The sequence below is a fragment of the Macrosteles quadrilineatus genome, unplaced genomic scaffold (genome assembly GCF_028750875.1).
Source record: "Macrosteles quadrilineatus isolate MER2022 unplaced genomic scaffold, UCM_ALF_1.0 Scaffold_3__2_contigs__length_128488019, whole genome shotgun sequence".
NCBI classification, from domain to species: Eukaryota; Metazoa; Arthropoda; class Insecta; order Hemiptera; family Cicadellidae; genus Macrosteles; species Macrosteles quadrilineatus.
The window spans coordinates 121,588,430-121,612,813 of record NW_026542596.1 but is presented as its reverse complement, the minus strand read 5'-3'; the positions used below and the strand labels follow the sequence as shown (position 1 = coordinate 121,612,813).

The 24,384-nt window shown below is 34.5% G+C and overlaps 1 protein-coding gene across 3 annotated transcripts in view; it reads left to right on the top strand.

The window, feature by feature from the left end:
* The window catches only part of LOC128990915 (RING finger protein 17-like), a 184,978-nt gene that overhangs the window by 116,301 nt on the left and 44,293 nt on the right, over window positions 1–24,384 (top strand). For 2 of the 3 annotated variants that reach the window (XM_054413573.1, XM_054413571.1), the window contains exons 5-12: window positions 6,480–6,683; window positions 7,225–7,376; window positions 13,270–13,430; window positions 14,067–14,309; window positions 14,849–15,001; window positions 20,362–20,491; window positions 22,114–22,245; window positions 23,273–23,435. In XM_054413573.1, coding sequence (XP_054269548.1) covers window positions 6,480–6,683; window positions 7,225–7,376; window positions 13,270–13,430; window positions 14,067–14,309; window positions 14,849–15,001; window positions 20,362–20,491; window positions 22,114–22,245; window positions 23,273–23,435 — 1,338 coding nt within the window. The remainder of the gene's footprint in view (window positions 1–6,479; window positions 6,684–7,224; window positions 7,377–13,269; window positions 13,431–14,066; window positions 14,310–14,848; window positions 15,002–20,361; window positions 20,492–22,113; window positions 22,246–23,272; window positions 23,436–24,384) is intronic. The other variant, XM_054413572.1, reaches the window with a different exon arrangement.

Below are 24,384 nucleotides of genomic sequence, written 5' to 3'. Positions count from 1 at the left end.
TAAACATTTGTTATAAACAATAGACATATTTCTTTTTATTATTTTCTTTAAGAAATACTACGTTAGCGTCATGTTTGTATAGATCTCTTGTTTATTTGTCTTCAACAATTAATTAATATTAATATGGCTTAATATGGACAGTAATACATTTTGAAGCTAACGAAAACAATTTAAAATCACCACCCATTTAGCCAACAAGATTATTTTAGATAACATTATAACTTAACTAATTATTTAGTGTGATAAAATCGTCACCTGTTCAGTGTTTTGATTTGATTCTATATCACAACATAACCTATTTAATACTTTGCCCATCCATAGAATTATTTACATTCTATTTGTTATTAATTATCATCTTTACAATAATCTACGTATTAAATCAGTTAAGTAGGTAATGGATTGTTTATTACTAAATTAACATATAACGAGGAACATACCGGTGTATGCGGCGAGCTGAGCTACTAACACACAGATCAGATGTGACACTCGCATGGCACTGTTCACTTGTCCATCTAGCACTAGACTGAATCCTTCCTTTCACACACACCTCCAGGCTTCTCCCACTATTTCTCTCCTGGTCCTCCCGTCTCCAGGATCCCACCACGCAGGGTTCGTTATGTTTGGTGTCAAGATCAATTGGCCGTTGATGAATACACCGTGTATTTGACGCTGAGTGTTAATTAACAATCTGATATATCTGGGATTTTAATGATGTAGATATTTTATAGAAGGGGATGTAAACGCTGAGATATCTGTTGCAAAAAGCGTTTTAACTGTATGTGAATGTCTCAAAGTAGAACTGTCAAAGATAGTTATTTCTCTTTGTTTTGATTTAACAAACGATCATTATAAATAATAATATTATCTAGCTGCTATCTTTCATTTCACAAAAAAACAATTGTTTACAGTTATTCAGAGTTCATTCAAACATTGTTAAGGTTTATACATAGTTTAACTAGCTGTAACCCGCGGGCTTTGCCCCATTTAACTTCTTCATTTTCAAGATGATCTCGTTCGCATGACTCAATCACGTCCTGGTTGAAGTTTGTTCGCTACGCTCACTCACCTTTAGGTTGCAAATTAGCTGTTGTCATAAATGTAAAAGAAATAATAGTGCTGCACCCTGTTGGTAATCCTTGTAACTTTAATGCTATTGAACATCATAGAACAGAACCAACTTGTTTAATAGAAACAGCTGTTAATATTCATTAATTCCATTTAAATATTAGTACTCATAAGGTTAACATGGGAAACTCCAGAGCCACTGGGGCGGAGCCCAGAGGTCGGAGGGTAAAATTCTTTCTTTACTCCTTTTATCTATGCTACTACCCAAAAGGAAGATGCCTGCCAAGTTTCAGGTTCTTAGGTCTTATGGTTTCTGAGATTTCGTGATGAGTGAGTGAGTGAATGAATGAGTCAGTGGTATTCAAGCTTTATATATATAGATTTTATTTGGGTCAGATATATTCGTTTGATCAAGATCTAGATGAACGCTTTATGCTACATTAAAATCACTTAAATCACAAATAATGTCGAGTTGATCAAAATATTTTTAATATAAAAAACCAATAGAAAATGTGTTTTTGTTTATTGTTTGCGTAGAAATCAGTGTTTGCAGCTCATGGTTGTACTGAAGAAATCCATTATCTTTCTTAAATTACTTAATACTTTTTGAATTTTTTCTATAACATAAATCACATATTTCTTCTAATCTAAAAAAATAATTAGTAGACAGTTATTGGACACTATTTAAGAAACAAAATTGTTTAATAAAAAAGGGTAAGCAAAATCACAAGTTAAAAGGGTACCAATACTATTAATTAATGTCAAAAAGTGTAATGTTCATGATAGCCATATTCTAGTCCCAATGATATTATACACTTTTGAAAGTAAAGCCGGGTTGACACGATCAAAGTTGACTAGGACCAAGTGAACTAGGATGTTACTTGGATGCTACTTTTACCGTGTCAACAGCTGATCAAAGTTTACTTGTACAAGTTGACTTTGTCCCAGCTGACTAGGACAATGCTCTATTCACTAGGATACGAGTTAACTTATTGTTTACATTTCATGTTTAAAAATGGCGGCGAATGTGATTGAAGTGAAGAAAGTACGTACTAAAAAGTGGAGTGACAGGTTAACAATTAAATTTGTAGAACTTTATGAGGCTGAGGAAGTTTTGTGGGACGTTAGAAGCGTCAATTATAAAAACAGAAATGCCCGTGACAATGCTCTACAAAGGATAGTTACGAACTTAAATATTCCTGGATTTGGAGTATAAGATGTCTTGAAGAAAATTAATAGTGTTAGAAGCACTTTCCAACAAGAAAAGGCCAAAATTAGAGCATCTAAAGGTACAGGATCTGGATCTGAAGATATTTATGTGCCTACTTTGTCATGGTATGACATTGCTGAGAGATTTTTGGGCGCCGCTATGAATACAAGGAAAACTTGTTCAAATGTGGTAAGTAATTGAACAAATCATAAGGTATAGGTAGTAAACACATTTTAAAACAAAGTATATTTTGTAAATAGCTTTATTATAACAATAATAATTATGATTGCCATAAATATTAATTTAGGTACATATATTTATATGTACTAACATATACATATAGATATCCAACTGTGATTAAATTATCATTTCATTTTGCCAATAAACAGCTCCATCTCTTAAAAAGTACTGTACATATTTTTGTCGACGGCGCTCAGCATAAGCTGAGTATCTATTACTCCCTTGTTGAGTAGGTAATCTTGCTAAACGACTTTCTTGTAGATCCAGCCTCCAAGACCCAGACCTTATTACTCCATCTTCACCCTCAATGTCTGCAGTTCCGGTAGGCATATACAGGCTTGGAGATGTCTTTATTAGCCAGTTGTGAAGGGCACATGTACTTTTCACTATTTTGTCGACTTTTTCTGGGCATAAGTAGATTGCAGTTCTGAAAATTCGGAACTTCATTGCCATAATTCCAAATGCATTTTCAGATACTCTTCTTGCACGGGACAACCTGTAGTTGAAGATTTTCTCGCCGTGCGTGAGTTTTAAACGACGAGAAAATGGCTTCATTAAATAATCTTTTAATGGGAATCCTTCATCACCGACAATTACTCCATGAGCAGGAAACCCTAGCATTTTCTTCTCCAAAATAACTTTGAGGGAACTGTCGTTAAAAATATTGCTGTCATTTACTCTGCCTTGCCCACCTACATCTATGAAGGTAAAACAATACTTGCTATCAACAAGTGCCAAGAGAACTGTGCTGAAGTGAGATTTATAATTAAAGTATTCACTTCCTGAATGTGATGGCTGTTGTATATTTACATGCTTCCCATCCAATGCACCATAACATCCTGGGAAATCCCATTCATTTTGAAATCCCTTTTCAACTGCCTCCCACTCTTCTTTTGTTTTGGGAACCTACAAAATTATAGGTATATTTTATTATTTATTACAATTAATTACAAATTTTTTAAAAGCCTCTATTCAGATAGTGTGTTCATTTCACTGTTCTATTTCAGGAAACAATTATTGATTGCAATGGTAATAGTGGACCGCAGGACAAGGAAACATTGGTGAAACCTAGCACGTCATCAGAAAATACAAAAAATAGGCAAACTAATTTTAACGATAATAGAGACATCGATGTTCTTGATGATGAAAATGAGCTCGACCAGCCAAGTGAAGTCACATTGATTGATGACACAACGGAAACAGCCCAGCGGTCGATATCAAGTACTGGCACATTGAAAAGACATCTTTCACCTACTTCTTCTAAAAAGGGCAAGAAAATGAAAGCATCAAATATACCTGCTCACATTGAGAAAACCATGGGAACTTTGAAGGCTCTGAAAGAAGAAGTAAATAAGAGGGAACCTCAGGATGAATTTACCTTTTTTGGCCAAAATATAGCGTGCCAGCTACGACAGCTGCCACTAAACCAGGCATTAGAATGCCAGTCTGAAATCATGACTATGATCCAGAACAGACGAATGCAAAATCTGGTGAATAATGAAAGTTCAAACCAGATAGTTGAATTGGTATTCCATAATGAAGAATTGTCACCTAACATTTTGGAAACCGCAATGCAAGATATATATTAAATTTAAGTTGGAAAGAAATTTACATAATACCTTGTTATTTGTGTTGTTATAAATTAACAATGTTATAAAATAAACAAGTTACTGTAGCATTTTGTTCAATATATTATTGATTTGATTATTATTATATCTTACCTGTATGAATTCTTCAAGTGCTTCATAAATTGCATCCAAAACTGTTGGAATAAATTTAGATATGGTACTCTTTGGAACTCTGTATAAGCACTCCAATGTCCTGAAACAGTCTCCCGTTGCTAAATAACGCAATGTTATTTGAAGTTTTATACGCGCTGGCAAGGCAGCTCTCATAGTTGTATTTTGTTTTTGAATCTTTGTGCTTATAAGCTCTAAAAGTTCTTCGAATTGTAACCTTGTCAATCTTAGGTGGTTCTTATACGTATCATGGTCTTCAAATTCCACTTCTCTAAGAAAATTCTCAGATGCACCCTGTAAACTACGTCTCAAAATCCACTCTCTTGTCCAAATTTTTCTTTTACGTCTTTTAACACGATTTTTGTACTCATTCAACTCAATCATAAGCATTTCTGCAACAGCATCAATCCCTTCCAACACTAAATCCGCCATTTTAATAGCATCTACTAGTATCCAAGTTGGATTCAGTGTCAACTCAGCTGATTTTAAACTTGGACCAAGTCTACTTGTACAGGTCAACTTGGTCCTAGTCAACTTTTATCGTGTCAACCCGGCTTACAAATGCTTTGATTTTCCTTAACAGAATTATAGAAGAAACACAGATTTATGTTGAATAACACAATGGAGTTAAAAAACTAATAAAAGATGAGTTCAAATTAGTAATTTGAGTGTTACTCACTTCGTTTTGAAAAATTCCACAACTAAATGATATTTTGCTCAATTATTGGATTTGAAACAATGCCCCTAGATATCTAAATTACAATGACATTGGTATCTGAACAAATATTTTGGAATGATATACTGTATAACCTTTTAGTAGCTGTTTAAAATTATTCCAAGATGGCAGCTAGCTTCCAAAGAATCTTAAGAAAGGAAAAGACTTTTTGAGAGCGAATCGTTGAGCTCGAAAAAGGTAGATAATAGCTGCATATTCTTGTTGTTAAATAACTCATTCGAGATTAAAAGTGGACGAGTAAAATCATTATCAGTGTAATAGGCACAGGAGATGGGATGAGTTGAGGGCATTGGACGTTGCGGCTGCGGCGGAAACTACAAACCACAGACGGTGTTTACCTTGTACAACTGGGTCAAGAATCAGCCACTTTGTCATGGCTCTTCCACTTCTTGCACACACTGTGCACTGTACAGTGAACATGTCACTTGACAACTTACGCTTCAAGCTGGTGTTGCGTTTGATGTTATTCTTTGACAGCACTGGTCATTTTGTAATAGTAAATTATTAAGTGTCAAGATATCAATTGTTTGTGCAAACCAGTAGCTAAAATTTGTTAAACAATTTTCTTCGATGGATAAAAGTATTATTTACTTCTTGTTAATCGAGTCTTATAATTAAGTACCGGTATGATCCGACATTTGTATCAAGACACTATTTTAGAATTGTCTTTTAATCTTCAACATTGGAAAAAGGTTATGCTACAGCCTTGTCTGTGGTAATGCTCAAACTACAATCCTCTACTATTAGCAGTTAGTTTTTAATAAATGTTCTTAAATAAAATATTAAAATTTTCATTACTTTTGGTCTAGTTGTTCTTCACAGTCATTGTCAACAGTAGGCCTCAAACATAGAAATGCAGATAGATTAATTTAAAAAAAGTTATGTCTAATGACATTCTTAAATTACTCTTTGTCAGCCTTTGTAGCTAACAAAATCTAGGTTTCATAACAGAAAAAGATCAGGTAGAAATACTGAAAAGCATTTTACATAGGCTTGATATTATATCATTAAAATATTTAAAATGTATGAAAACCATCTCAGTGTGGAAGAATTACTAACCGTATCGACTAAGTATCAATCAAATGTTGTAGACCTTTGGCCACAATTTGGGGGATGTTAAAGAAAATTGTCGGATCCTTATGATAAGAAAATGTGATGAATGCTCGGGAATAAATTTCTTAATAAAAAAAAACCTATAAATAATTGTTAAAATATTAAATTATTTAGCCAACCTTGAATTCTCCAGAACTGGTCGAAGTTTATTTTCTAAACATCTAGTGCCCAATTAATAGCATTGAATCAAAGCCGCCATTTTGATTATATCAGTCTCAAATTGGGCCTCATGCTTGGTCAGTGCAACTAGTAAAAATCAATTACACTGTAGTATTTTTTTTACTATTTGTATAATGCTATTCAAGAAGCTATTAAATGATAGTTTACAATGGATAAAGTGGTAGTTGCTGATTTAATGTTGCATGTTTTGTTACAGAAGCTGCAGAAGCAAGAACATGGAGGTGGTTCGTGTGACGAGGAGACGGAGAAGGTGGTGAGACAAGTCCAAGTCCACTATAACTACCTGCACGGCTTGCTGCAGAGACAGGAGGAGGAACTGCTCAACAAGATCCGTGGTGTGAGCGACTCCTCCAAGACTAGCTTGGCCCAACTGAACCAAGAGTTGGACAACAACCTTAAAGTGAGTACAACTGGACATTATATTCTTGTGTTCAAGTTGTTGCCGGTTATAGCAAACAATCAATAAAAGTGTTGTCATTGATTTTTCTGTTTAAAATTTGTATGAGCGCTTTCTATGTATCTCTTGTTAATTTAAGTTCCTCCATTTTATTTTATTCTTTATTACATGTTACAGTTTAGGTTTACAGTTTTTCCATACATTTAAAAAATCTGTTGAATCCTTTATTTTTAACAGTTTTTTTTTCATCAACAAAACCAAATCTTTCACTTAAGTGCTTTAACGATTTTGATTGATAAAATTTAGTATGCTGTGGGTCTATTAACTCCAAACACAATGGTACGACCCCTAATGTTGTACAAATTAAGGCTCAAAGGTTATTGCAACTTGTGCGATTTTACCCATAAAACACCGGCATCTCAAGAGTCAACTACAAATGGGGGTCAAGTTTGTGACAAACCTGACATTATGTACTAGTATTGTAATGGAGGCCAAGTATGTGTAACAAACCTGACATTCTGTACTAGTATTGTTTTTCTTGCAGGAAGTTGAGGACTTGCTTACATTGAGCAATGACAGTTTGAAGACATACAAGATCAGAGAGTTCCCTCTCAACTTTTTGATTGAGAAGTTAAGGAACGTCACTGCGACACCTTGCCACTTGGTCTTGGATGAGGGGGACTCTCCAAAGTTTGAGTAAGTTGAACAAATAGATATGTTTCGTATTGGTAAAACTATGTAGAATTTAATGTTTAAACATAAAAAATTCTCTCAGCGTCTGTCTGGTAACTATTCAATCCTTGTGCATATACCTAGATACAACACTATTTCATTCTTGTATGCGGTAACACTGCAGTCTGACGTGGTGATAGAACCATATTCCTCCAAACTGCTTATCTCATGGCCACAGTTATTTTTACATTTTTGTAATATACTTAAGAAGAGCTGTAATAAACGATCTCACTTTGTACCTGGATTAGTGAAGAATGACGTGAAGCCGCTGGCGCTAGTTCTACTCCAGTCCAGTCCAATTGGGACATACTGGATTGAATCCATTTATAAAGCCATACATATACATATATAACATCTTCCTCTTCAAACAAAGAAAACTTCCTCTTCACTTTTCAAATTTTTAAATGATATATAAACAACATTCTCTTCTTAAAATAATAAAACTTCTTCTCTAGTTTAATAAATTTGAAATGACAAATAAACATCTTCTGAGATAAATAACAAAATTAAACAAAACTTCTTCTATTTACAACTTGTTTACTTCAGTTTTCTTATTGTTTATATCTTTCAGGGGTTCGGATAGTCCTTCCTGAACGAGTAGTCCTACGTTGAGGGGAAACTATCTCCCTTGGAGTTATGTGTTCTTCTTGGCTACACATTTCATCTTCTGATGGGGTCTTAGTTGGAGAAGGGCTGTTGTGGGGACTGAGAGTGGGTGACTTACTAGTTTGTTGGGGTGTGACTTTGATCCATTCTCTGTTCCGTCTGAACTGACCTGAAGGTGTCTTTACGCTGTAAGACCGGTCTGATAGTTGTTTACTGATTGAACCAAATTCCCATTGATTATACTTGACATTTGGCCTTGATTTTACGATTACACCTTGACCTACTTCCAATTCTGGCAGATTCTTGGACTTTCGGTCGTAATATCGCTTATATTTCTTCTTCCTTTCAATAAGTTTCGACTTCACTCCACTTGGTACTTCGGGTGACAACAAACTCCTAGTTACTGGGATAGTAGTTCTAGTCCTTCTTGACATGATTCTTTGAGCTGGGCTAACACCCACATCCTTAGCAGGCGTATTTCTAATTTCTAAAATCGCCAGCCACAGATCCGCATCTGTTACTAAACTTCAACCAATCTGAACTAACAAAATTCGGTGCATTATCAGTCGTTACACTTACTGGCACACCCCATCTACTGAAATTCTTTTTGGAAACACTGATCAAAGTTTCTGAGGTCATGTTTGGAAGCTCATCTAATTCCCAAAAGTCAGAGTAGTAATCCACAGTTACCAGGTAGTTTTGTCCTCTAAAATCAAACACATCCATAGCTATGTGTGTCCAAGGCAGGTCTGGAGTGTCAGGAGTTTGCATTGGAAGGTGTTGCTGCTCTGGAGAGTTAAGAAGGCAGGCTGTACACTTCTCAATACACTGCCTGATGTCTTCTGACATACGAGGCCAATATAAAATTTCACGAGCTTTACGCAAAGAAGCTTCAATTCCTTGATGACCAGCATGAATTCTTTGTAACATTTCTGGCCTCATAGCTTTAGGCACAACTAAACGGCTACCTCGAAACACTATTCCATCAAAGACCACAAGTTCATCTCTAAAGCCCCAATATTCTCTTATTGACAAATCTAGGCTACTTTTCAGTTTAGGCCATCCAGAGATGATAACCGATGTAAGTTTCATTAACACTGGATCCTGCAGCGTTATTCGCCTAATCTGGCCCAGTCGTTCACTCGTGACATTTAGATGTTTAGTGGGATCCACCTTTTCCATCCTTTTAAACATGTTCTCTTCTTCAATCATCTTATAAACATGAGAGGTTTCTATGTCTTCTTGATTCCTACTACGATTATCATAAGGTATTGCTGCTCTGGACAATGTATCTGCCAAGGTCATTTCTGATCCTTTTTTATATTCCAACTCGAAGTTGTACTTCTGCAACTTTAACATCATACATTGAAGACGCTTAGGTGCACTAAGCAAAGCTTTTTTGAAGATTGTTACCAGAGGTTGGTGATCTGTCTGGACGGTCACATCTGATTTTCCACTGATATAGTAATGGAACCTGTTACAAGCAAACAAGATTGCTAAACATTCTTTTTCTATCTGTGCATGGAGGTTCTACCGGGGATAGCGTTCGTGACGCATACGCTACAGGTTGCCCGGATTGGAGAAGCGATGCGCCTAGGCCTATACTACTTGAGTCACACTGTATAGTCAGTGGTTCATGGACATTGAAGTATCTTAATACTGATGCGTTTGCAATGCTTTGTTTAATTTTATCAAAGGATCGATTATGAGTTTCGTCCCAAATCCAAGCTGACTCTTTCTTTGTTAACTGTCGGAGTGGTTCACAGAGGTCCGAAAGTGTGGGAACAAAACGGGCTAAATAATTAACAAAACCCTAAAATCGTTGGACATCTTTCACATTTTCTGGTTTCTTCATTTCAGTGATGGCCTGTACTTTAGACAAATCGGGACGCAATCCTGTGTTCGACAAAACATGTCCCATAAAAGATACTTCTGTCTGCCTAAGCTTCATCTTCTTTCTATTTAACTTTAGATTCTTCTCCCTTGCTCGTAAAAGCAACATCCTCAACTTCCTATCATGATCTCTTGAGGCTTCTTCTCCTGTGTCACCACAACCATAAATCAATATATCATCCGCGATCACTGCAACTCCTTCAAGATCATATAGTACTTCATGTAGTCTACGTTGGAACTCTTCTGGCGCGGGAGCTAGGCCAAATGGCAGGCGTGTCCACCTATATCTTCCATGTGGTGTCCAAAATGTTGTTAGCTTGCTCGACTCTTCATCTAGTTTTACTTGCCAGAACCCATTCTTTGCATCCATCACTGAGAAAACTTTAGCCTTAGATAAGTCTGGTAAAACGTCATCGATCGTTGGAATTTGATAGTGTGATCGCTTAAGAGCAACGTTAAGCGGTCGTGGATCAAGACAGATTCGCATCTTGCCGTTACGCATAACGACTACAATATTGCTAATCCATTCAGTAGGAGCATTCTCCTTTACAATAATGCCTTGACATTCTAACTCATCAATCTTTTCTTTCAACTGCTTACGAAGCGGTATGGAAACTTTGCGCGGGGAGTTTTTAACAGGATCCACAGTAGCATCTACTTCTAGGTGAAAAATTCCTGGTAAACAACCAAGACCCGTAAACACATCATCAAATTCATCAATTATATCATTGTCCTGCTGGTTAGTATTATTTGACAGCGAAGTATCAACATCTTCAACTTTGCACAATTGTGCTTTTACCTGCAAAATCTTTAGCTGTTTACAAGTCTCCGCAGAAATAAGGGGTCTTTGATACGCAGGAATGTCGACAATTTGAAAAGTCATATAATACACCTTATCATTAAAATAGCAAACAAGATCAGTCTCACCCACTGGTTTTATAGTGTTGCCACTGTAGCACCTCAAAATAGTACTAGAATCTTTAAGACTAGGCTTGCTGAATTCTGAAATTGCTTTACGAGCGATTTTATCAAAGTCAGATTTATGCATAACATTACACGAAGCACCCGTGTCAAGCTGACACTCAAAGTCACAAAAAACCTGGTCATGATCGAGAGTAGGCCTAGGCCTTGTACTGAAAGTTAGGTTAGTTACCCATTGTTTCTTGTCCGAAGCTGAATTAGATTTACTAGCTAAATTAAGGCTCTCAATTTTGTACAAAGATTCTGAACTACTGTCAGTTTCGTCAACAATGTTAACAGAGTGTTTGTTATCAGCAAACTTATTTTTTCTGGGTGCATTAGGCCATTTATTAGGTCTTGACTCGGAACTGTTACACATTTTTGAAAAATGATTTGGTCTATTACACCTATCACAAGTTTTTCCATAAGCTGGACATTTATCTCTTATCATTTCATGATTGTTCCCACAAAAAAGACAAGTTCTCCTATTTCTAAAACTAGGGAAATGTGTTGGCCTACCTTGGCTCTGATGTTTTCTTTCCTTCATAAAAACCTTGTTTACCTCCTGTTGCTGTTCGCATGCACCTTCATTTTTACTGATATGCTTCAACTGGTTATCAGTAGCCTCGTGAGCCCTGCATATATCAATGGCCGCAGACAAGGTTAGTTTGCTATCCGACAGAAGTTTCTTGCGGAGACTTAGATCTGAAACACCTAAAACTAACTTATCTCGAATCATTTCAGATTCTAGAGCTGAATAATCACAAGTCGTGCTTAACTGTCTCAACCGGCATACGTACTGTTCTATCTTCTCATTCGGTAACTGATTAGCTGACCCAAACACATATCGCTCATAAATAACATTTTTTTCCGGCTGAAAATATTTATCAAAGCCTGCTATTATAGTCTTCAATTTATCTTCTGTGCTGTCATCATCGCCTAGATCTAAACTAGTGTAGATTTTAAGGCAGTCCTTGCCTATTACAGACAGAAACGTTGCTACTTTAACTTCTTCATCTTTATCATTCAGCCCAGTGGCTATTGAATAGTTTTCGAATTGAAGTTTGAAAAACTTCCAATTGTCTAGGACATCACCCTTTATTTCCATAGATGATGGTGGAGGCAAATTCATAGTTAAATTTACCAACGTACTAGGCTTTACAAGTTCATCCTCAGAACCAGCCGTCTGAGATCCTTTAGGCATTTTAAAAATTCAAACAAATAAATGTAGCTTAAATGCATAAAAAGAAGTTAAATATTTACCAAATCAACTTGTCCTAAATAAACTAAGCCGATATTTTAGGCTTGGTAGTATTAGACCTACCGGTACTCTTAGAAAAATCTCACAAACTAGGCATAGGCCTACAATTTTTTAGCCTTTTAAATAGTTTATATTTTGTTCACACTTATAGGCTAGTAAATTAGGCATAGAACTGTATATTAATTTCATAGCAATGCATTTTCAACATAAGTTTAACTAATTTCAAACATCGAAGTAGAGTTGGCCTAGGCTTACTTCTTTCCTGTCAAAACTTGAACTTTTCTTGCACTCTCAAACATGAAAACTTCCATGACCTACTTTCAATTTTATGCCAACTGATTGGGCCTAGCCTACTATAAAAAGATCTAAAGTGCATATAAAAATTGAAAGTTTGTAAAAGAAAAATCCAACAGAGCTTTTAGTGGTAATTTACAATTAATGAGCTCTAGAAACAAAATTGAGATTTTCTGAGTCTAGCGTTCCGACACGTTTTGTGTTAAAACTTACTACCTTGCCGTGTATTTCAACCACGAAAAACAGACTTTTTAAAACTCGCACAGATTAAAAGAAACTTCACTTTTTCATCTATTATCATATATTCTTCAAGAAATCAATAATGGTTGGGTTTTATCACCGCTGCCACCATGTTAACTATGATAAAATATACTTAAGAAGAGCTGTAATAAACGATCTCACTTTGTACCTGGATTAGTGAAGAATGACGTGAAGCCGCTGGCGCTAGTTCTACTCCAGTCCAGTCCATTGGGACATACTGGATTGAATCCATTTATAAAGCCATACATATACATATATAACAATTTTCAAGTATGTGCATATTTATCAACAGACAATGTTCAATGTACGTGGCCTCTGATTAGTGGTGTAATTTACCCTTGAATCATCTGTCAAATGCGGTCTGATTTTACTATATTCAACAAGTCATTTCACTGCATATTTCTAAACTGATCAAAAATATTTTATTACAGTTTTGTTTATTTAGCCCATTGGGTATTTTCTTGGGCAGGAGGAAGAGATATTTATCCAGTTACCTCACTTTTCATTCCGGGAGGATTTTTAACTTCTCTCTGTGTATCTAAATAAAATATTATTCATTTTATGCTTACCGTATTGTTCCAGATTGGATATTGATCCTAATATAACAGAAGCTTTGGCTAACCACTGCTCGGTGACGGTCCCGAGTCATCATAGAATGTTCAAACTATGTTCTAAAGATGATCTTCCTGAATCATACACACCTGAGGATTTGAAAAATCAACCAAATCCATTCCTGAAACCAGGTATACTATATTACTTAGCTCTTAAAAGTGTTAAACAGAACAAGAAAACTACTCATACTCTCTTTATTATTCTACCTTCTAGGATAAATTTGGGAAGTCCCAATTAGTAATATTTTTTTAATGTAGGCCTATATGATTGATATTTTTATCTTTTTACTTATTGTTACTTCCTAAGAATTATACATATTGTAGAATTATACATATTCAATGCATATTGTTTGTATATAAGAGGGCTGTTTTTACGTAAAGCTCCTTAGTACGCCGCTTACTGTCATCATTATAGATTCCTCATTATCTCTAACCTATGATTTTTAAATAGGACAAAAATTAAATTTTCTTGTAGGCCTATTGGGAAAAAATAATTTGATGAAATATGTAATTAGAAATAAATATTGCTTTTATAGAAATTTCTTTATTTCCATATTTGTTTGTTAATTTCTATGTTTGATACTTAACTGTCAATTTTATATCCAGGCAGGTGGTGCTATTTTTTGGGTTAAAATAGCCATACAGTACTTAAGTAAGCCTTTTAATATTAGGCATAGGCCTACTGTTTTTGTTGATTTAGAACCTTTGGGAAAAAGTATATATTTTCATTGTAGTGTGATCATATTTTAAACAATTTTTGCTTTTTAGACCTCAAATTGATCAAAAGCAAGGACCCGAGTATTGTGACTCAAAAGAAGCTGATGAACGTGTTTGAACCCTCTGTGTCGCCTACCCCATCACAGATGAGTAACAGTAACAAGTCTCAGGCAGGAGCATTAGCAAACAAGGGGTTCCCGAGAAACAACAACAATTTTTCAGGATCCACACACTCCCTGGCATCTCACGAGAGCTTTGTGGATCGACTCAAAAACATCGAGCCACTGGCCGAAGGTAGTTAAATCAGTGAATGAGGTATCATGGATTATCATTACTGCAGCAAGTTGCAGGCTAAGCGAATTTCCATTTGTTTGATCAAATTTATACCCCTTGAACATTACAGATTCAGATTGTTCCCTATTTAAAAATATGTTTTATGAGTACTTTGGGTTGCTGGTACAGGGTAGGTTAATTTTTTTTAACATCAACAGTGTTGTATAAATTTGCCAAATTTCATCAATATCAATAAACAAGAAGCCTACAACAGATAACTTGTTATAAAAAAAAGAAACATAGAAACTAAAAATTTACGGTTTTAACTACCCTAAAACGATAACACTTTACAAACAAGCTATGGTATGCTATTGCTAAGTTATTTTTAAAGCTCTACAAATGGTTTTTGAGGATGAGGAAAACATAATTTTTACCATCGTGGTTTAGATATTTTTTTCAATTTGGCATTACTTTAATCAACCTTTTTAACTAAGCCTACTTGAAATTTCTAATTACCTATTCATATTCTTATTTGAAAGTTTTTATTTTTTTATTTTCAGATACTGTTGAAATGGTCCAAGTAAGTCATTTAATCTCTCCAAACAATTTCTATGTCCAGCGTTCTCGTAATATCCAGGACATAGCTAGACTAAGAGCTTACTTCTCAAAAAATGCCAACAGAAGTAAAACCTTACCTGCAACGATTCACAATGGTAAGTATTTCTTGTCTAACTGTTTGAACCAAATTGCATTTCTGTATTTTTTTTTTTTTTTTTTTACTTTATGGTCATGGAATTTACAGATTGTTTATTGCTTCACAGTTACGGTGGATTAAGTCTTCATCCCCCATAACCGACTTAATCCAGTTTCCCCCCCAGGAGTGTGATATGTTAAAACCAAATTTCAAATCGCTTTAACAATCTAATCTTTGCAAAAGCTTTGGTTTCCAGTAGGGGTGTGCGAGTACTCGAACCTTCGAGCTTTTTGGTCGAGCTTTTCATTATTCGGCTCGGCTCGAGGCATTTTGAAAAAGCTCGAAGTTCGAGCCGAGCTTTTAATACTAAGTCAAAACTAAAAAAAACACTTAATTTGGGTCGTAATTGGAAACAATGTTATCACAATTCTACGTTGTTCAATCATTCGAGGTTTGATAAGCACGAACCTCAGCTCAGTCAAGACGCAATGATTATCGATCGTAATTTTGAGGAGATAGTAAAGAGACAAACTACCACCTATCGCGTTGTCAACACAGCTATTCGTATCGTAATATACAACGCAGTGCGAGTGCGTGATTGGCTCGTCGCTATGACGACACACGGTTGCCGTGACAACCTACAGTGCGCACTGAGCACTGGGCCTTGTGTGGGAGGGGAGATTATACCAACAAACAATTTCAGGAATTCTATTTTGGGAGGGATGAAAGATAAGGAAGAAACAAAAAGTGGTCACGTGTGCAAATGTAGTGGGCGACACAATAAGGCTGTAAACAAGTATCAGTCGTGTCGTGTCGTTGTTCCTTGTTTGTTTACTTTTTCAGATTCCTTATCAAACGCCCCTATCTGCTATCTCTCTTTCTCTCTCTGCTCTCTCTAACAATGTACTGATTAAACAGATTGTGGTTGACGACTTTTCTACTTATAAGTTTCCCTGCGGTTATTTTAGTTCAATCAATCCCATAACCTTTCTAATGTTTAACAAAATAATTAATTATCTGTTTTGTATTTTATTTCCTTTAAACCAACCCCTATTTACCATCTGTATTTTATAGAATAAAATGTTTGTTTATAAAGTTTGACTGGCCACACAATTTTGTACCTATTTTATTTTGTATAAAGTAACAGTTACTTTGATGATTATTTAAATATCAATAAGTGGTGCGTGCTGTAATGAATGCTTTTTATTATCAAAATAAGTAATGGATTATTAATTTTTGATAATACATGGGTCATTGAATACCATAATGTGATGTAGTTTCCTATTTGTAACTTGCAAATAATAATAATTGAGAGTTAATCCTGGAAAATGAAAAATAGTGAATGCATTCATAACCCTGTTGTCAAAACAGCAACGCGGGTGTAAGGGTTTATTGTTTCAGAGGCTAGGGTGTTTCAAGGACAAAGTGCTGGGCCTCCCGGCTCAGGGGGGGGGGGGTGGTGAGACTGAGAGAGAAATGGGGGAGGAAACTGGTTTTGGCTATTTATTGATTAGTTCACCGACCCTTCTAGATAACAGAATTTAGTGACAGTGTTAAATCATCGTGTTCATTATTTCATTTCTTGTTTACTTTGTGTGTTATTCTATTAATTTTAGTGTTTTGGTCTATTTCCTCTATATGTCAATTATATATTTTTTAATATATAATTTTACTTTTTACTTTGTCTCTTCACCTTTTTGGATCCAAACCAATCATGTTCTTTTTGATTAATACGATTCATAAAACAAAAATATTTTGTGCATGGAAAACAACAAGAATAATCACGTGTTTTTATATTTATTTATTTATACAAAATGGAATAAAATATTCATAGTAGTTACAATACACATATTTAATCGACTTGCTAGTTGTTTTGTTGTCATTCAAGATAGCGCTGTTCTGTTATGAAAGACAATCTGATTGGCTCAGTCTGCACTGCATATCTCGTCAGGCCTTCAATCATATCCTTTTATTTCTTGCATCTTAATTTAGTTCAGTTCAGTTCTTATCGTGATTATCTACTATTTGATGTCTTGACAATTCTCAATGTTTTTAGACATATTAAAATAATATTGTGTTTATTTAAAAATTGACTGAACATTATTATTATTATGCACTTTTTGAAGAAAAATGTTTAATAATTTATTTTTTTGATAATGTTCAGAATTCAGAATTATGTTTGAAATTCCAGATAGGGTTAGTTGCAAAACATTTTTTGCTGAAAATAAAATCATAACACTCTCTAATATTTTCATTTTTTACAATTTAGTTTCCGTTAAAGAGAATCTGAATAAATTTGTTCCTTGCAACTCAATCCATGGGTATATCACCAGACAATCAAAAGATTTATATATTCCTCAAGCCAGGCTATCAAAATTTATCAAAAGTTATAAATGCTTGCAAATAAAACTATTTAATAAACTTCCAATATATTTTAGAAATCAGGAAAGTATTCATTTGTATAGGTCAAAATTATCAGATTGGCTTACAAGTCGTGCTTTTTATTCAGTTGATGAGTTTTTGAAGAATGAAGATTTTTTAACGCTTAAATGTGAGGCCAAGCAGTCTTGATGATTCTTTGTTCTTGTTATGGTCTTTTCCCTGTTAATTTTAAAGTTTTTATTATTACTGATGCTTTATCCTTTTAACTTTATTTTAACATTTTCTGTAGAATATTTAATATTTTATTTAACATATGTAACAAAACATGTTGACCTTGTCTATTGTAATGTTTATATTACCAAACGACAATAAAGATTTATTATTACTAGTGGCTTGTAGGGGCAATAGCCCCTATATTATGGTAATTATTTTGTACAAATTATTAGTCTCATGGATTACCCTACCTTGAATTATCATTGAACATTTTTGTAAATTATGATATGTATAATAGTTATTACATACCTGCATAATGCATTTTGATGTCTGCTCTATTTAAAATAAAAATTCCAAAGGACATGCGGTGTGTTTATAATATAAACTTTCTAATCATAATTTACAACTATGGAACATTTTCCAATAAACAATCTTTAAGACTATTAATTAAATCTATATAGATTTCTTTAAATATAGAAAAATTATCTTAGAAAAACACATAGGCCTAGAGATAATGTCATCATCGAAATTGTAAACTGCTAATTCTACGACAAAATCTCTCTGAAACAATTTGTTTTTTGTAGTATCCATTTCGGTCGATTACTTGGTCTTTATATGGTTCTAGTACTATTTTAACATAATCTGGCCTCTTTACTTTTCTAAAAGCAACATATAGTTGACCATGGGTAAACACTGGTTTTTTTTAATAAATGCCCACTTTTGTGAAGGTTCGTCCTTGCGCCAAAATTTTACCAAATCAAATCGTTCTTTGGTCCTACCTTGTGTAATGCAATCTCATTTAAAAGTGGTAATCTATACACAGGAATAAATTCATGTTCATCCGATGCTCATTTATTCTTCTTCCATTAATATTGTGCCAAATCTGGTGCCTGTTGTTTTCATTTCGAGGAACAATAACTCTGCGTGGTAGTCTTTCGACATTATACATTACTGTGCAAAAAAACAATCCATTGTAAAGTATTAAGCTTAAAAGTATCAAATTGTTTACAGTTCAAAAGATTTGATCTAATTTTCACTTTGTGTTGTTTACTGCTTCACACACAATTTTACAATAACAAAATAATAACATATATGCACATTCAGGTGTAGTTATAACTTTTTTCAATTTATATAATCACAGCTGTGTTTACACTAAATAAAAATACATACAATTAGATTCCCATGCTATTTAAATATAAATTTTTTTATTCTGTTACACCCTTTTGGCGCATAATTAAGAAAAATGAATAGTTTTCCCTCAAAATTCACGTCAAGACCTTTAAAATAAGACCCCTCCCATCCTTCTACGGCCATCCAGTCACTCACAATTTCTTTACAAAAATTTGACTTACGGAATTATATATATAGATTATTATTATAAGGTGACGCTAGGAAAAGCTCGGCTCGAAAAAGCTCGAGCTCGAAAATATTTTAAAAAGCTCGGCTCGGCTCGGCTCGAGGTTGAAAATCACTATTCGCACACCCCTAGTTTCCAGATGAAAATGGTGAGATTCCAAATTCAAAAATACTGATGAAACAAGTAAATTGTAAGCTGGACTTGCAACAGGTGTAATAACTAACAATGCTGTACAATAACAATGTAGGTACAATACAGTTTCAATTTCATGTTGAATAATGAGATTAATTTAATAATAATGAGATAGAATAAGATTTTATAGACTTGTATTCTGAATGAAATGATTGAATAAACTGAATTAAAAGTAAACATAAAACAGTTTAAATTGTTCATTAAAAAATCTATATTTATTTAACTCTGTAGTGTATTAATTTAATTATAAAATGAATTGCATATTTCTAATTCAGATTCAAATAGTTACAAGTATTAAATTTGTTAGCTCGATCCATGTACCGTTAGATATCGTACGATGTGACGTCATATGGCCTAATTGAATAAACTAACCTAACCCCATTGGTTGTTCCATCACACCACCTACCGTTCCCATTGCTACCTCGATCACCGGACACTCTTTGTACCGACAGTCATCGTCGTACCTCACCAGCTCCCGCACACCAATGCGGTTTTTCTTAACGTAAAATGTGTTAATTATTTCGAGCACCTGATCCTCCTTCGTTCGCATCCAGGTTTGGATGCGACAAACTCAAATAAATATAATCTTCTAAATTAATTCCATATTCTTGTTAAAGTTTTACATAGGTTTTGAGGTTAGAAATTTCTGGTTTCAACTGTCACTATTGTATATTTGAATTCTACACCATTGTCCGATCTATTCCAATGGATTGTGTCATAAATTTAATAAAATAAACAAAACTATAATTTTTTTACAGAATTTATAAAAAAACACTCGGTTGTTTAATGAATGGCATGGCGGACATACCTTCATCTCACTAGGGCAAGCCTAGTGAGAATGGGGGCCTATACAGAATAATCAGGCTCATCACTCTGTCGTCGCACACCTTAAAAACACCGGATTTCTTCTTCCACCTTGTGAATTTCATTGTATTTCTTTGCAGAGATGTTAACCCATTTGGTGTGGTGCCAAAAACTGCACATTCCTTCACAAAACAGAGATTTATCTGTATCCTTGCACATGGACAAACAAGCACCTAAGTCTCTCCGCCATTGTCACAGCCACCAAATATAATATATATTATTTCTTCTTCTTCCATATAATATTCTTAAAACTAACTAAAACTTACTTAATGTTATTGATTTTTTTTCAGAATTACTTTTTATTCACAAACAAATGTTACTTGGTCGATGATTCACATTCAGGTCTATATTTTATTAATTATATTTTTCAGCCGGAGTATATCTAGTGCACTATTCCCAAGACAACTGTTGGTATCGCGGCCGTATTGTTAGAACAGAAGGTGACATGTGTGAAGTGTACTACGTGGACTACGGAAATGTTGCACGAGTGCCAAAGAAATCGTAAGTCACATTAGTATGTATAGTTATTTCTTTCACTTAAAATAATCACACCTCTTTGTATACTATGATTTCTCTTTTATCATCATTATTTATAATTCATTCTAGGATCTATGGTCATTGGAGTTGTGCATTAGATGTCAATACATAATATACAAGATTTAAACAGCTGTTTTAATAAAAAAAATAAGATCCTTCCCTCCCACCTGTATGGGAACTTTCATGTCAAATGTTTACCAAATTCAGTGAGCCCCAAAACCTCAATCTCAGATCGTTTCTTATTTTGGCAGATTTTCAGCCAAAATAAGTAAAATGTTCTACAATGTGGTCAATTTTTATTAATTTGTATTCACTCTTTTTGACGATTATCATCACTGGTTTTATATTCTCTATGTATGTACACATTTGATATTTTTTTGTTCTTTACTGTATGTATTAATACTGTATTATTTTTCATTATAGCTGTTTTGGGTTTATACCTGTAGCAATTTCCTTTCCCTTTGCCATACCTTAAGCAGGCTTGGACTCTTGTGTAAATAATTACGAATGACAGTATTCATTTGTAAATATCCATTTACAAATTCATATTGTGTTGGCAACACTGCTTCCCTTACCAGTGAAAGACTTCCAGAATGAACTGTGACTGGTAATGTTGAGAAAGAAGCCAGTGGCCTTGAAACATTCAGTGTTCCCTTTGTGTTTTCTTTGTATACTAAGTGAAATGGGATGCCTAGAATTTTTAAGGTAAGCCTGCTTATCCTGCCCTTTGTCACCTTAATTCTCAGGCATTCATTTCCAATCAAACCTAGTATATCAACTCTGTAACCGTCAAGGTGAACATTTCATATTTGATTAAATTCAAGGTTTTTTGTTAATTATAACAATAATTTGAGCATATTACACATATTTTTATGGCAAAAGTAGATTATAAAGACACATTTATATGTAGGAAATGGGTAGACGTCTTGAAAGTGATGTAAAGCCACTAAAATAGCAAATATATCCGTGCACTATTAAATTATTATTTTTATTTTTATTACGTTTGTGCACTGAACCGATCTGTTCAAGTATTCTGGTATCGAGGATTGAACAATGAACCATAATTCTATCCTTATACCCAGTCTATCTAAATTCCAGCTACAGTACTTATTGTAACTCCGTCTTGACGCAGCAACTTACCCAATGTATAATGTGAACGTTGAATGTTTATTTGATTGGTTAACTGGAACGGTGGCGTCGTCCTGTAATCCAGCTACTAGGAGGTCACGAATTGTGGATATTTATAGAGATGCACTGTGGATGTGATGCTCCCTGGTGTGGACTAATCTCCGTACTAGTGAGTACTACGACTACCCGCAGTGCTATCCTGATAATTAGACCAATTTGTTAATTACAAGACAAAAATGTGGTTCGGATTCCACTATAAACTGTAGGTCCCTTAGTTGCCATTGGCTGTATGGGCTATTAATTAACAGCTGGTCTAAGGAACATGTCGGCCTTAGTCACTACAAGACTACAAGATCGTGCCACTCATCCATCACTCATAGGATTTGGGTTAAAATACGCACCTAGTGGCGTCCCCATCTTAATAAATAATTGATTAGTTGATTGATAACTTTTCACAGGATACGGACCATGTCTGAGAAGTACTTCACCATACCAGACCAAGCAATCCACTGCAGCTTGAACAGCTGTACTCCCATTGGAGGGAATTGGTCACGTGAAGCTGTAAAACTCTTCTCACAGATGACTAACAAGTAAATATGTTTTATTCTCTCTTCATCTGTTATGGCGCAGGTAGGGTAGATATTATGTTTGAACTGCATGGTTTAGCCTCTGACCTGTGGGTGATGTAAGATATTTAGTAAATGCTTGATAATACGGCAGCATTTATGACCAACAACAAACATTGGATACTTTGGCAGTGCTGGATTATTTTGATCATCTTCTAAAAACAGCTGTTATTGTGATGCAGTACTAGAACTAACTCCAATAATTATTTTGGAGTGTCAAAAGAAAATTGGCTATGAGTACATGTACTGTTTTTTGTTTGTTTTAGTAGTTAATACTCTATTGTCCTTCACTGCCTTGTCCAATGCAAACTTCTGGATAATAAAGTGCTTATTCTTGATATTAATCAATCTTATCAATGTCCTGTCACAAAGAATTCAAAGGTTTGAAATATACCACATTTTTAGTAAAACTGCTGTCACTTCTCTTAAGGCAATAAAGAAATCTATAGTAGAATCAAAAGTTTAATTCAAGGAAAACTGACCTTTTACTTAGTATTTCACTTGATTTCCCCCCCCCCCCCCATATCACTGTGAAATCGTGAAGGTCTTCTGCAGTCTTGATGAGTCACTGCAAAATCAAGTACATCCGAAGTCACTGTGAAATATAGAATGTGTTATGTGGTTTCAGCAAAACTGTGAACATCTTCGATCACAGAAAAATTCCGAACATCGTCCCCACGGATGGCAAATTTTTTTATTTTATCAAAAAAGTTTTCAAATGGCTGTACTGTACTAACTAAACTTTTAACCAGACACAGTTTACATATATTGAACTGAATTAAATCTTAGTTATGTCCGTCCAGCTGATTGTAGTTAAGTAATTTTTTAAATTAATAATTTACACAAAGTTAGTCGTAAGAATGTGAATAAAAATTATTTTGGTGGTTTTTTATGAGACTTTTGGGGTGAGCCGGTACAGAACAATAGTTGAGCTACCGCTGTCATACTACTGTATCAACACCAACCATAAGAAAATATGTTTTGTTCACAGTAAGGAGTTGGCAATGTACATTGAAAGAAAATTTGACATAAAAAACAATCTTCATGAAGTGCATCTTCAATTTGACGGGTCTTCTCTAACTGATGCTCTAATATACAATGGGTACGCAACTCGTGTAGCCAGTACTGCAGATTTCGGCGGAGGATTGTATAAGGTATGTTAAACATTACTTGCGAGGTAATTCAGTATCAGAATCCCTTTATTGTTGTTTTTAACATGTCAATGATAAAGAACACATTACACAGTAGTTTGCAGTACAAGATAGAAGATTTGTTTGGTTTCCATGTTTCTGATCGCTTGTGGTAGTTTATTAACAACTTATCATGTTTATATTTGCTGATTGATGGAGGAGCGAGCTAGTGTAGTGGTTAGAGCGCGGAACTTCAGTTCCTGTGGTCTCGGGTTCAAATCCGGCCAAGTCACCAATGGATTTTATCCAAGTGATAGTGCCGCAACCCCCAGGTTTAGCCTGAAGTAATGTGAAATACAATTCCGGGCTCGTGCCTAGCGTCCTAGGACAAAAAAATAATATTTGCTGATGATAAATTGATAAATTGGAAGTTGAAACCACTTGTGATATATGACTTCTTTTTACATACATTCATATTGAGATGTTAAGGTTTTGCATATTTCAAAATTAGAAAAAAGTTCCTTAAGAATTGTGAGATTTTAAAAACCTGGGCAGTCCTGTAAATAGTCCTAGTTATTTAAAGAACTGAAAATATTAAGAGTCCTATCAACTAAAATCTAGCAAACATTAATTTTAATTCTAAACTTGAATTTTGTATGAATGGAAATTGTTAATACAATTATTTAGGTTTTAAGGTTTTGCATAATATTTAAAAATTACAAAATAGGTCGTAAGAAAGAATTAGGATATTATGAAAACCTCAGCTGTCCTGTGAATTATTAAAAAAACTGAAAATGGTAACGGTCTCATTAATTAACATCTTCCGAAAATTACTTTTAATTAGCGATTTGTCAATAACCAAAATTGATCAATTCTCAATACTGATACCTGAAACATCAATTCTCGTTACCGATACAATTTTTTTTGTTTTACCAAATTTTCTGAATTGATTAGTTATGCTACACCAACCCCT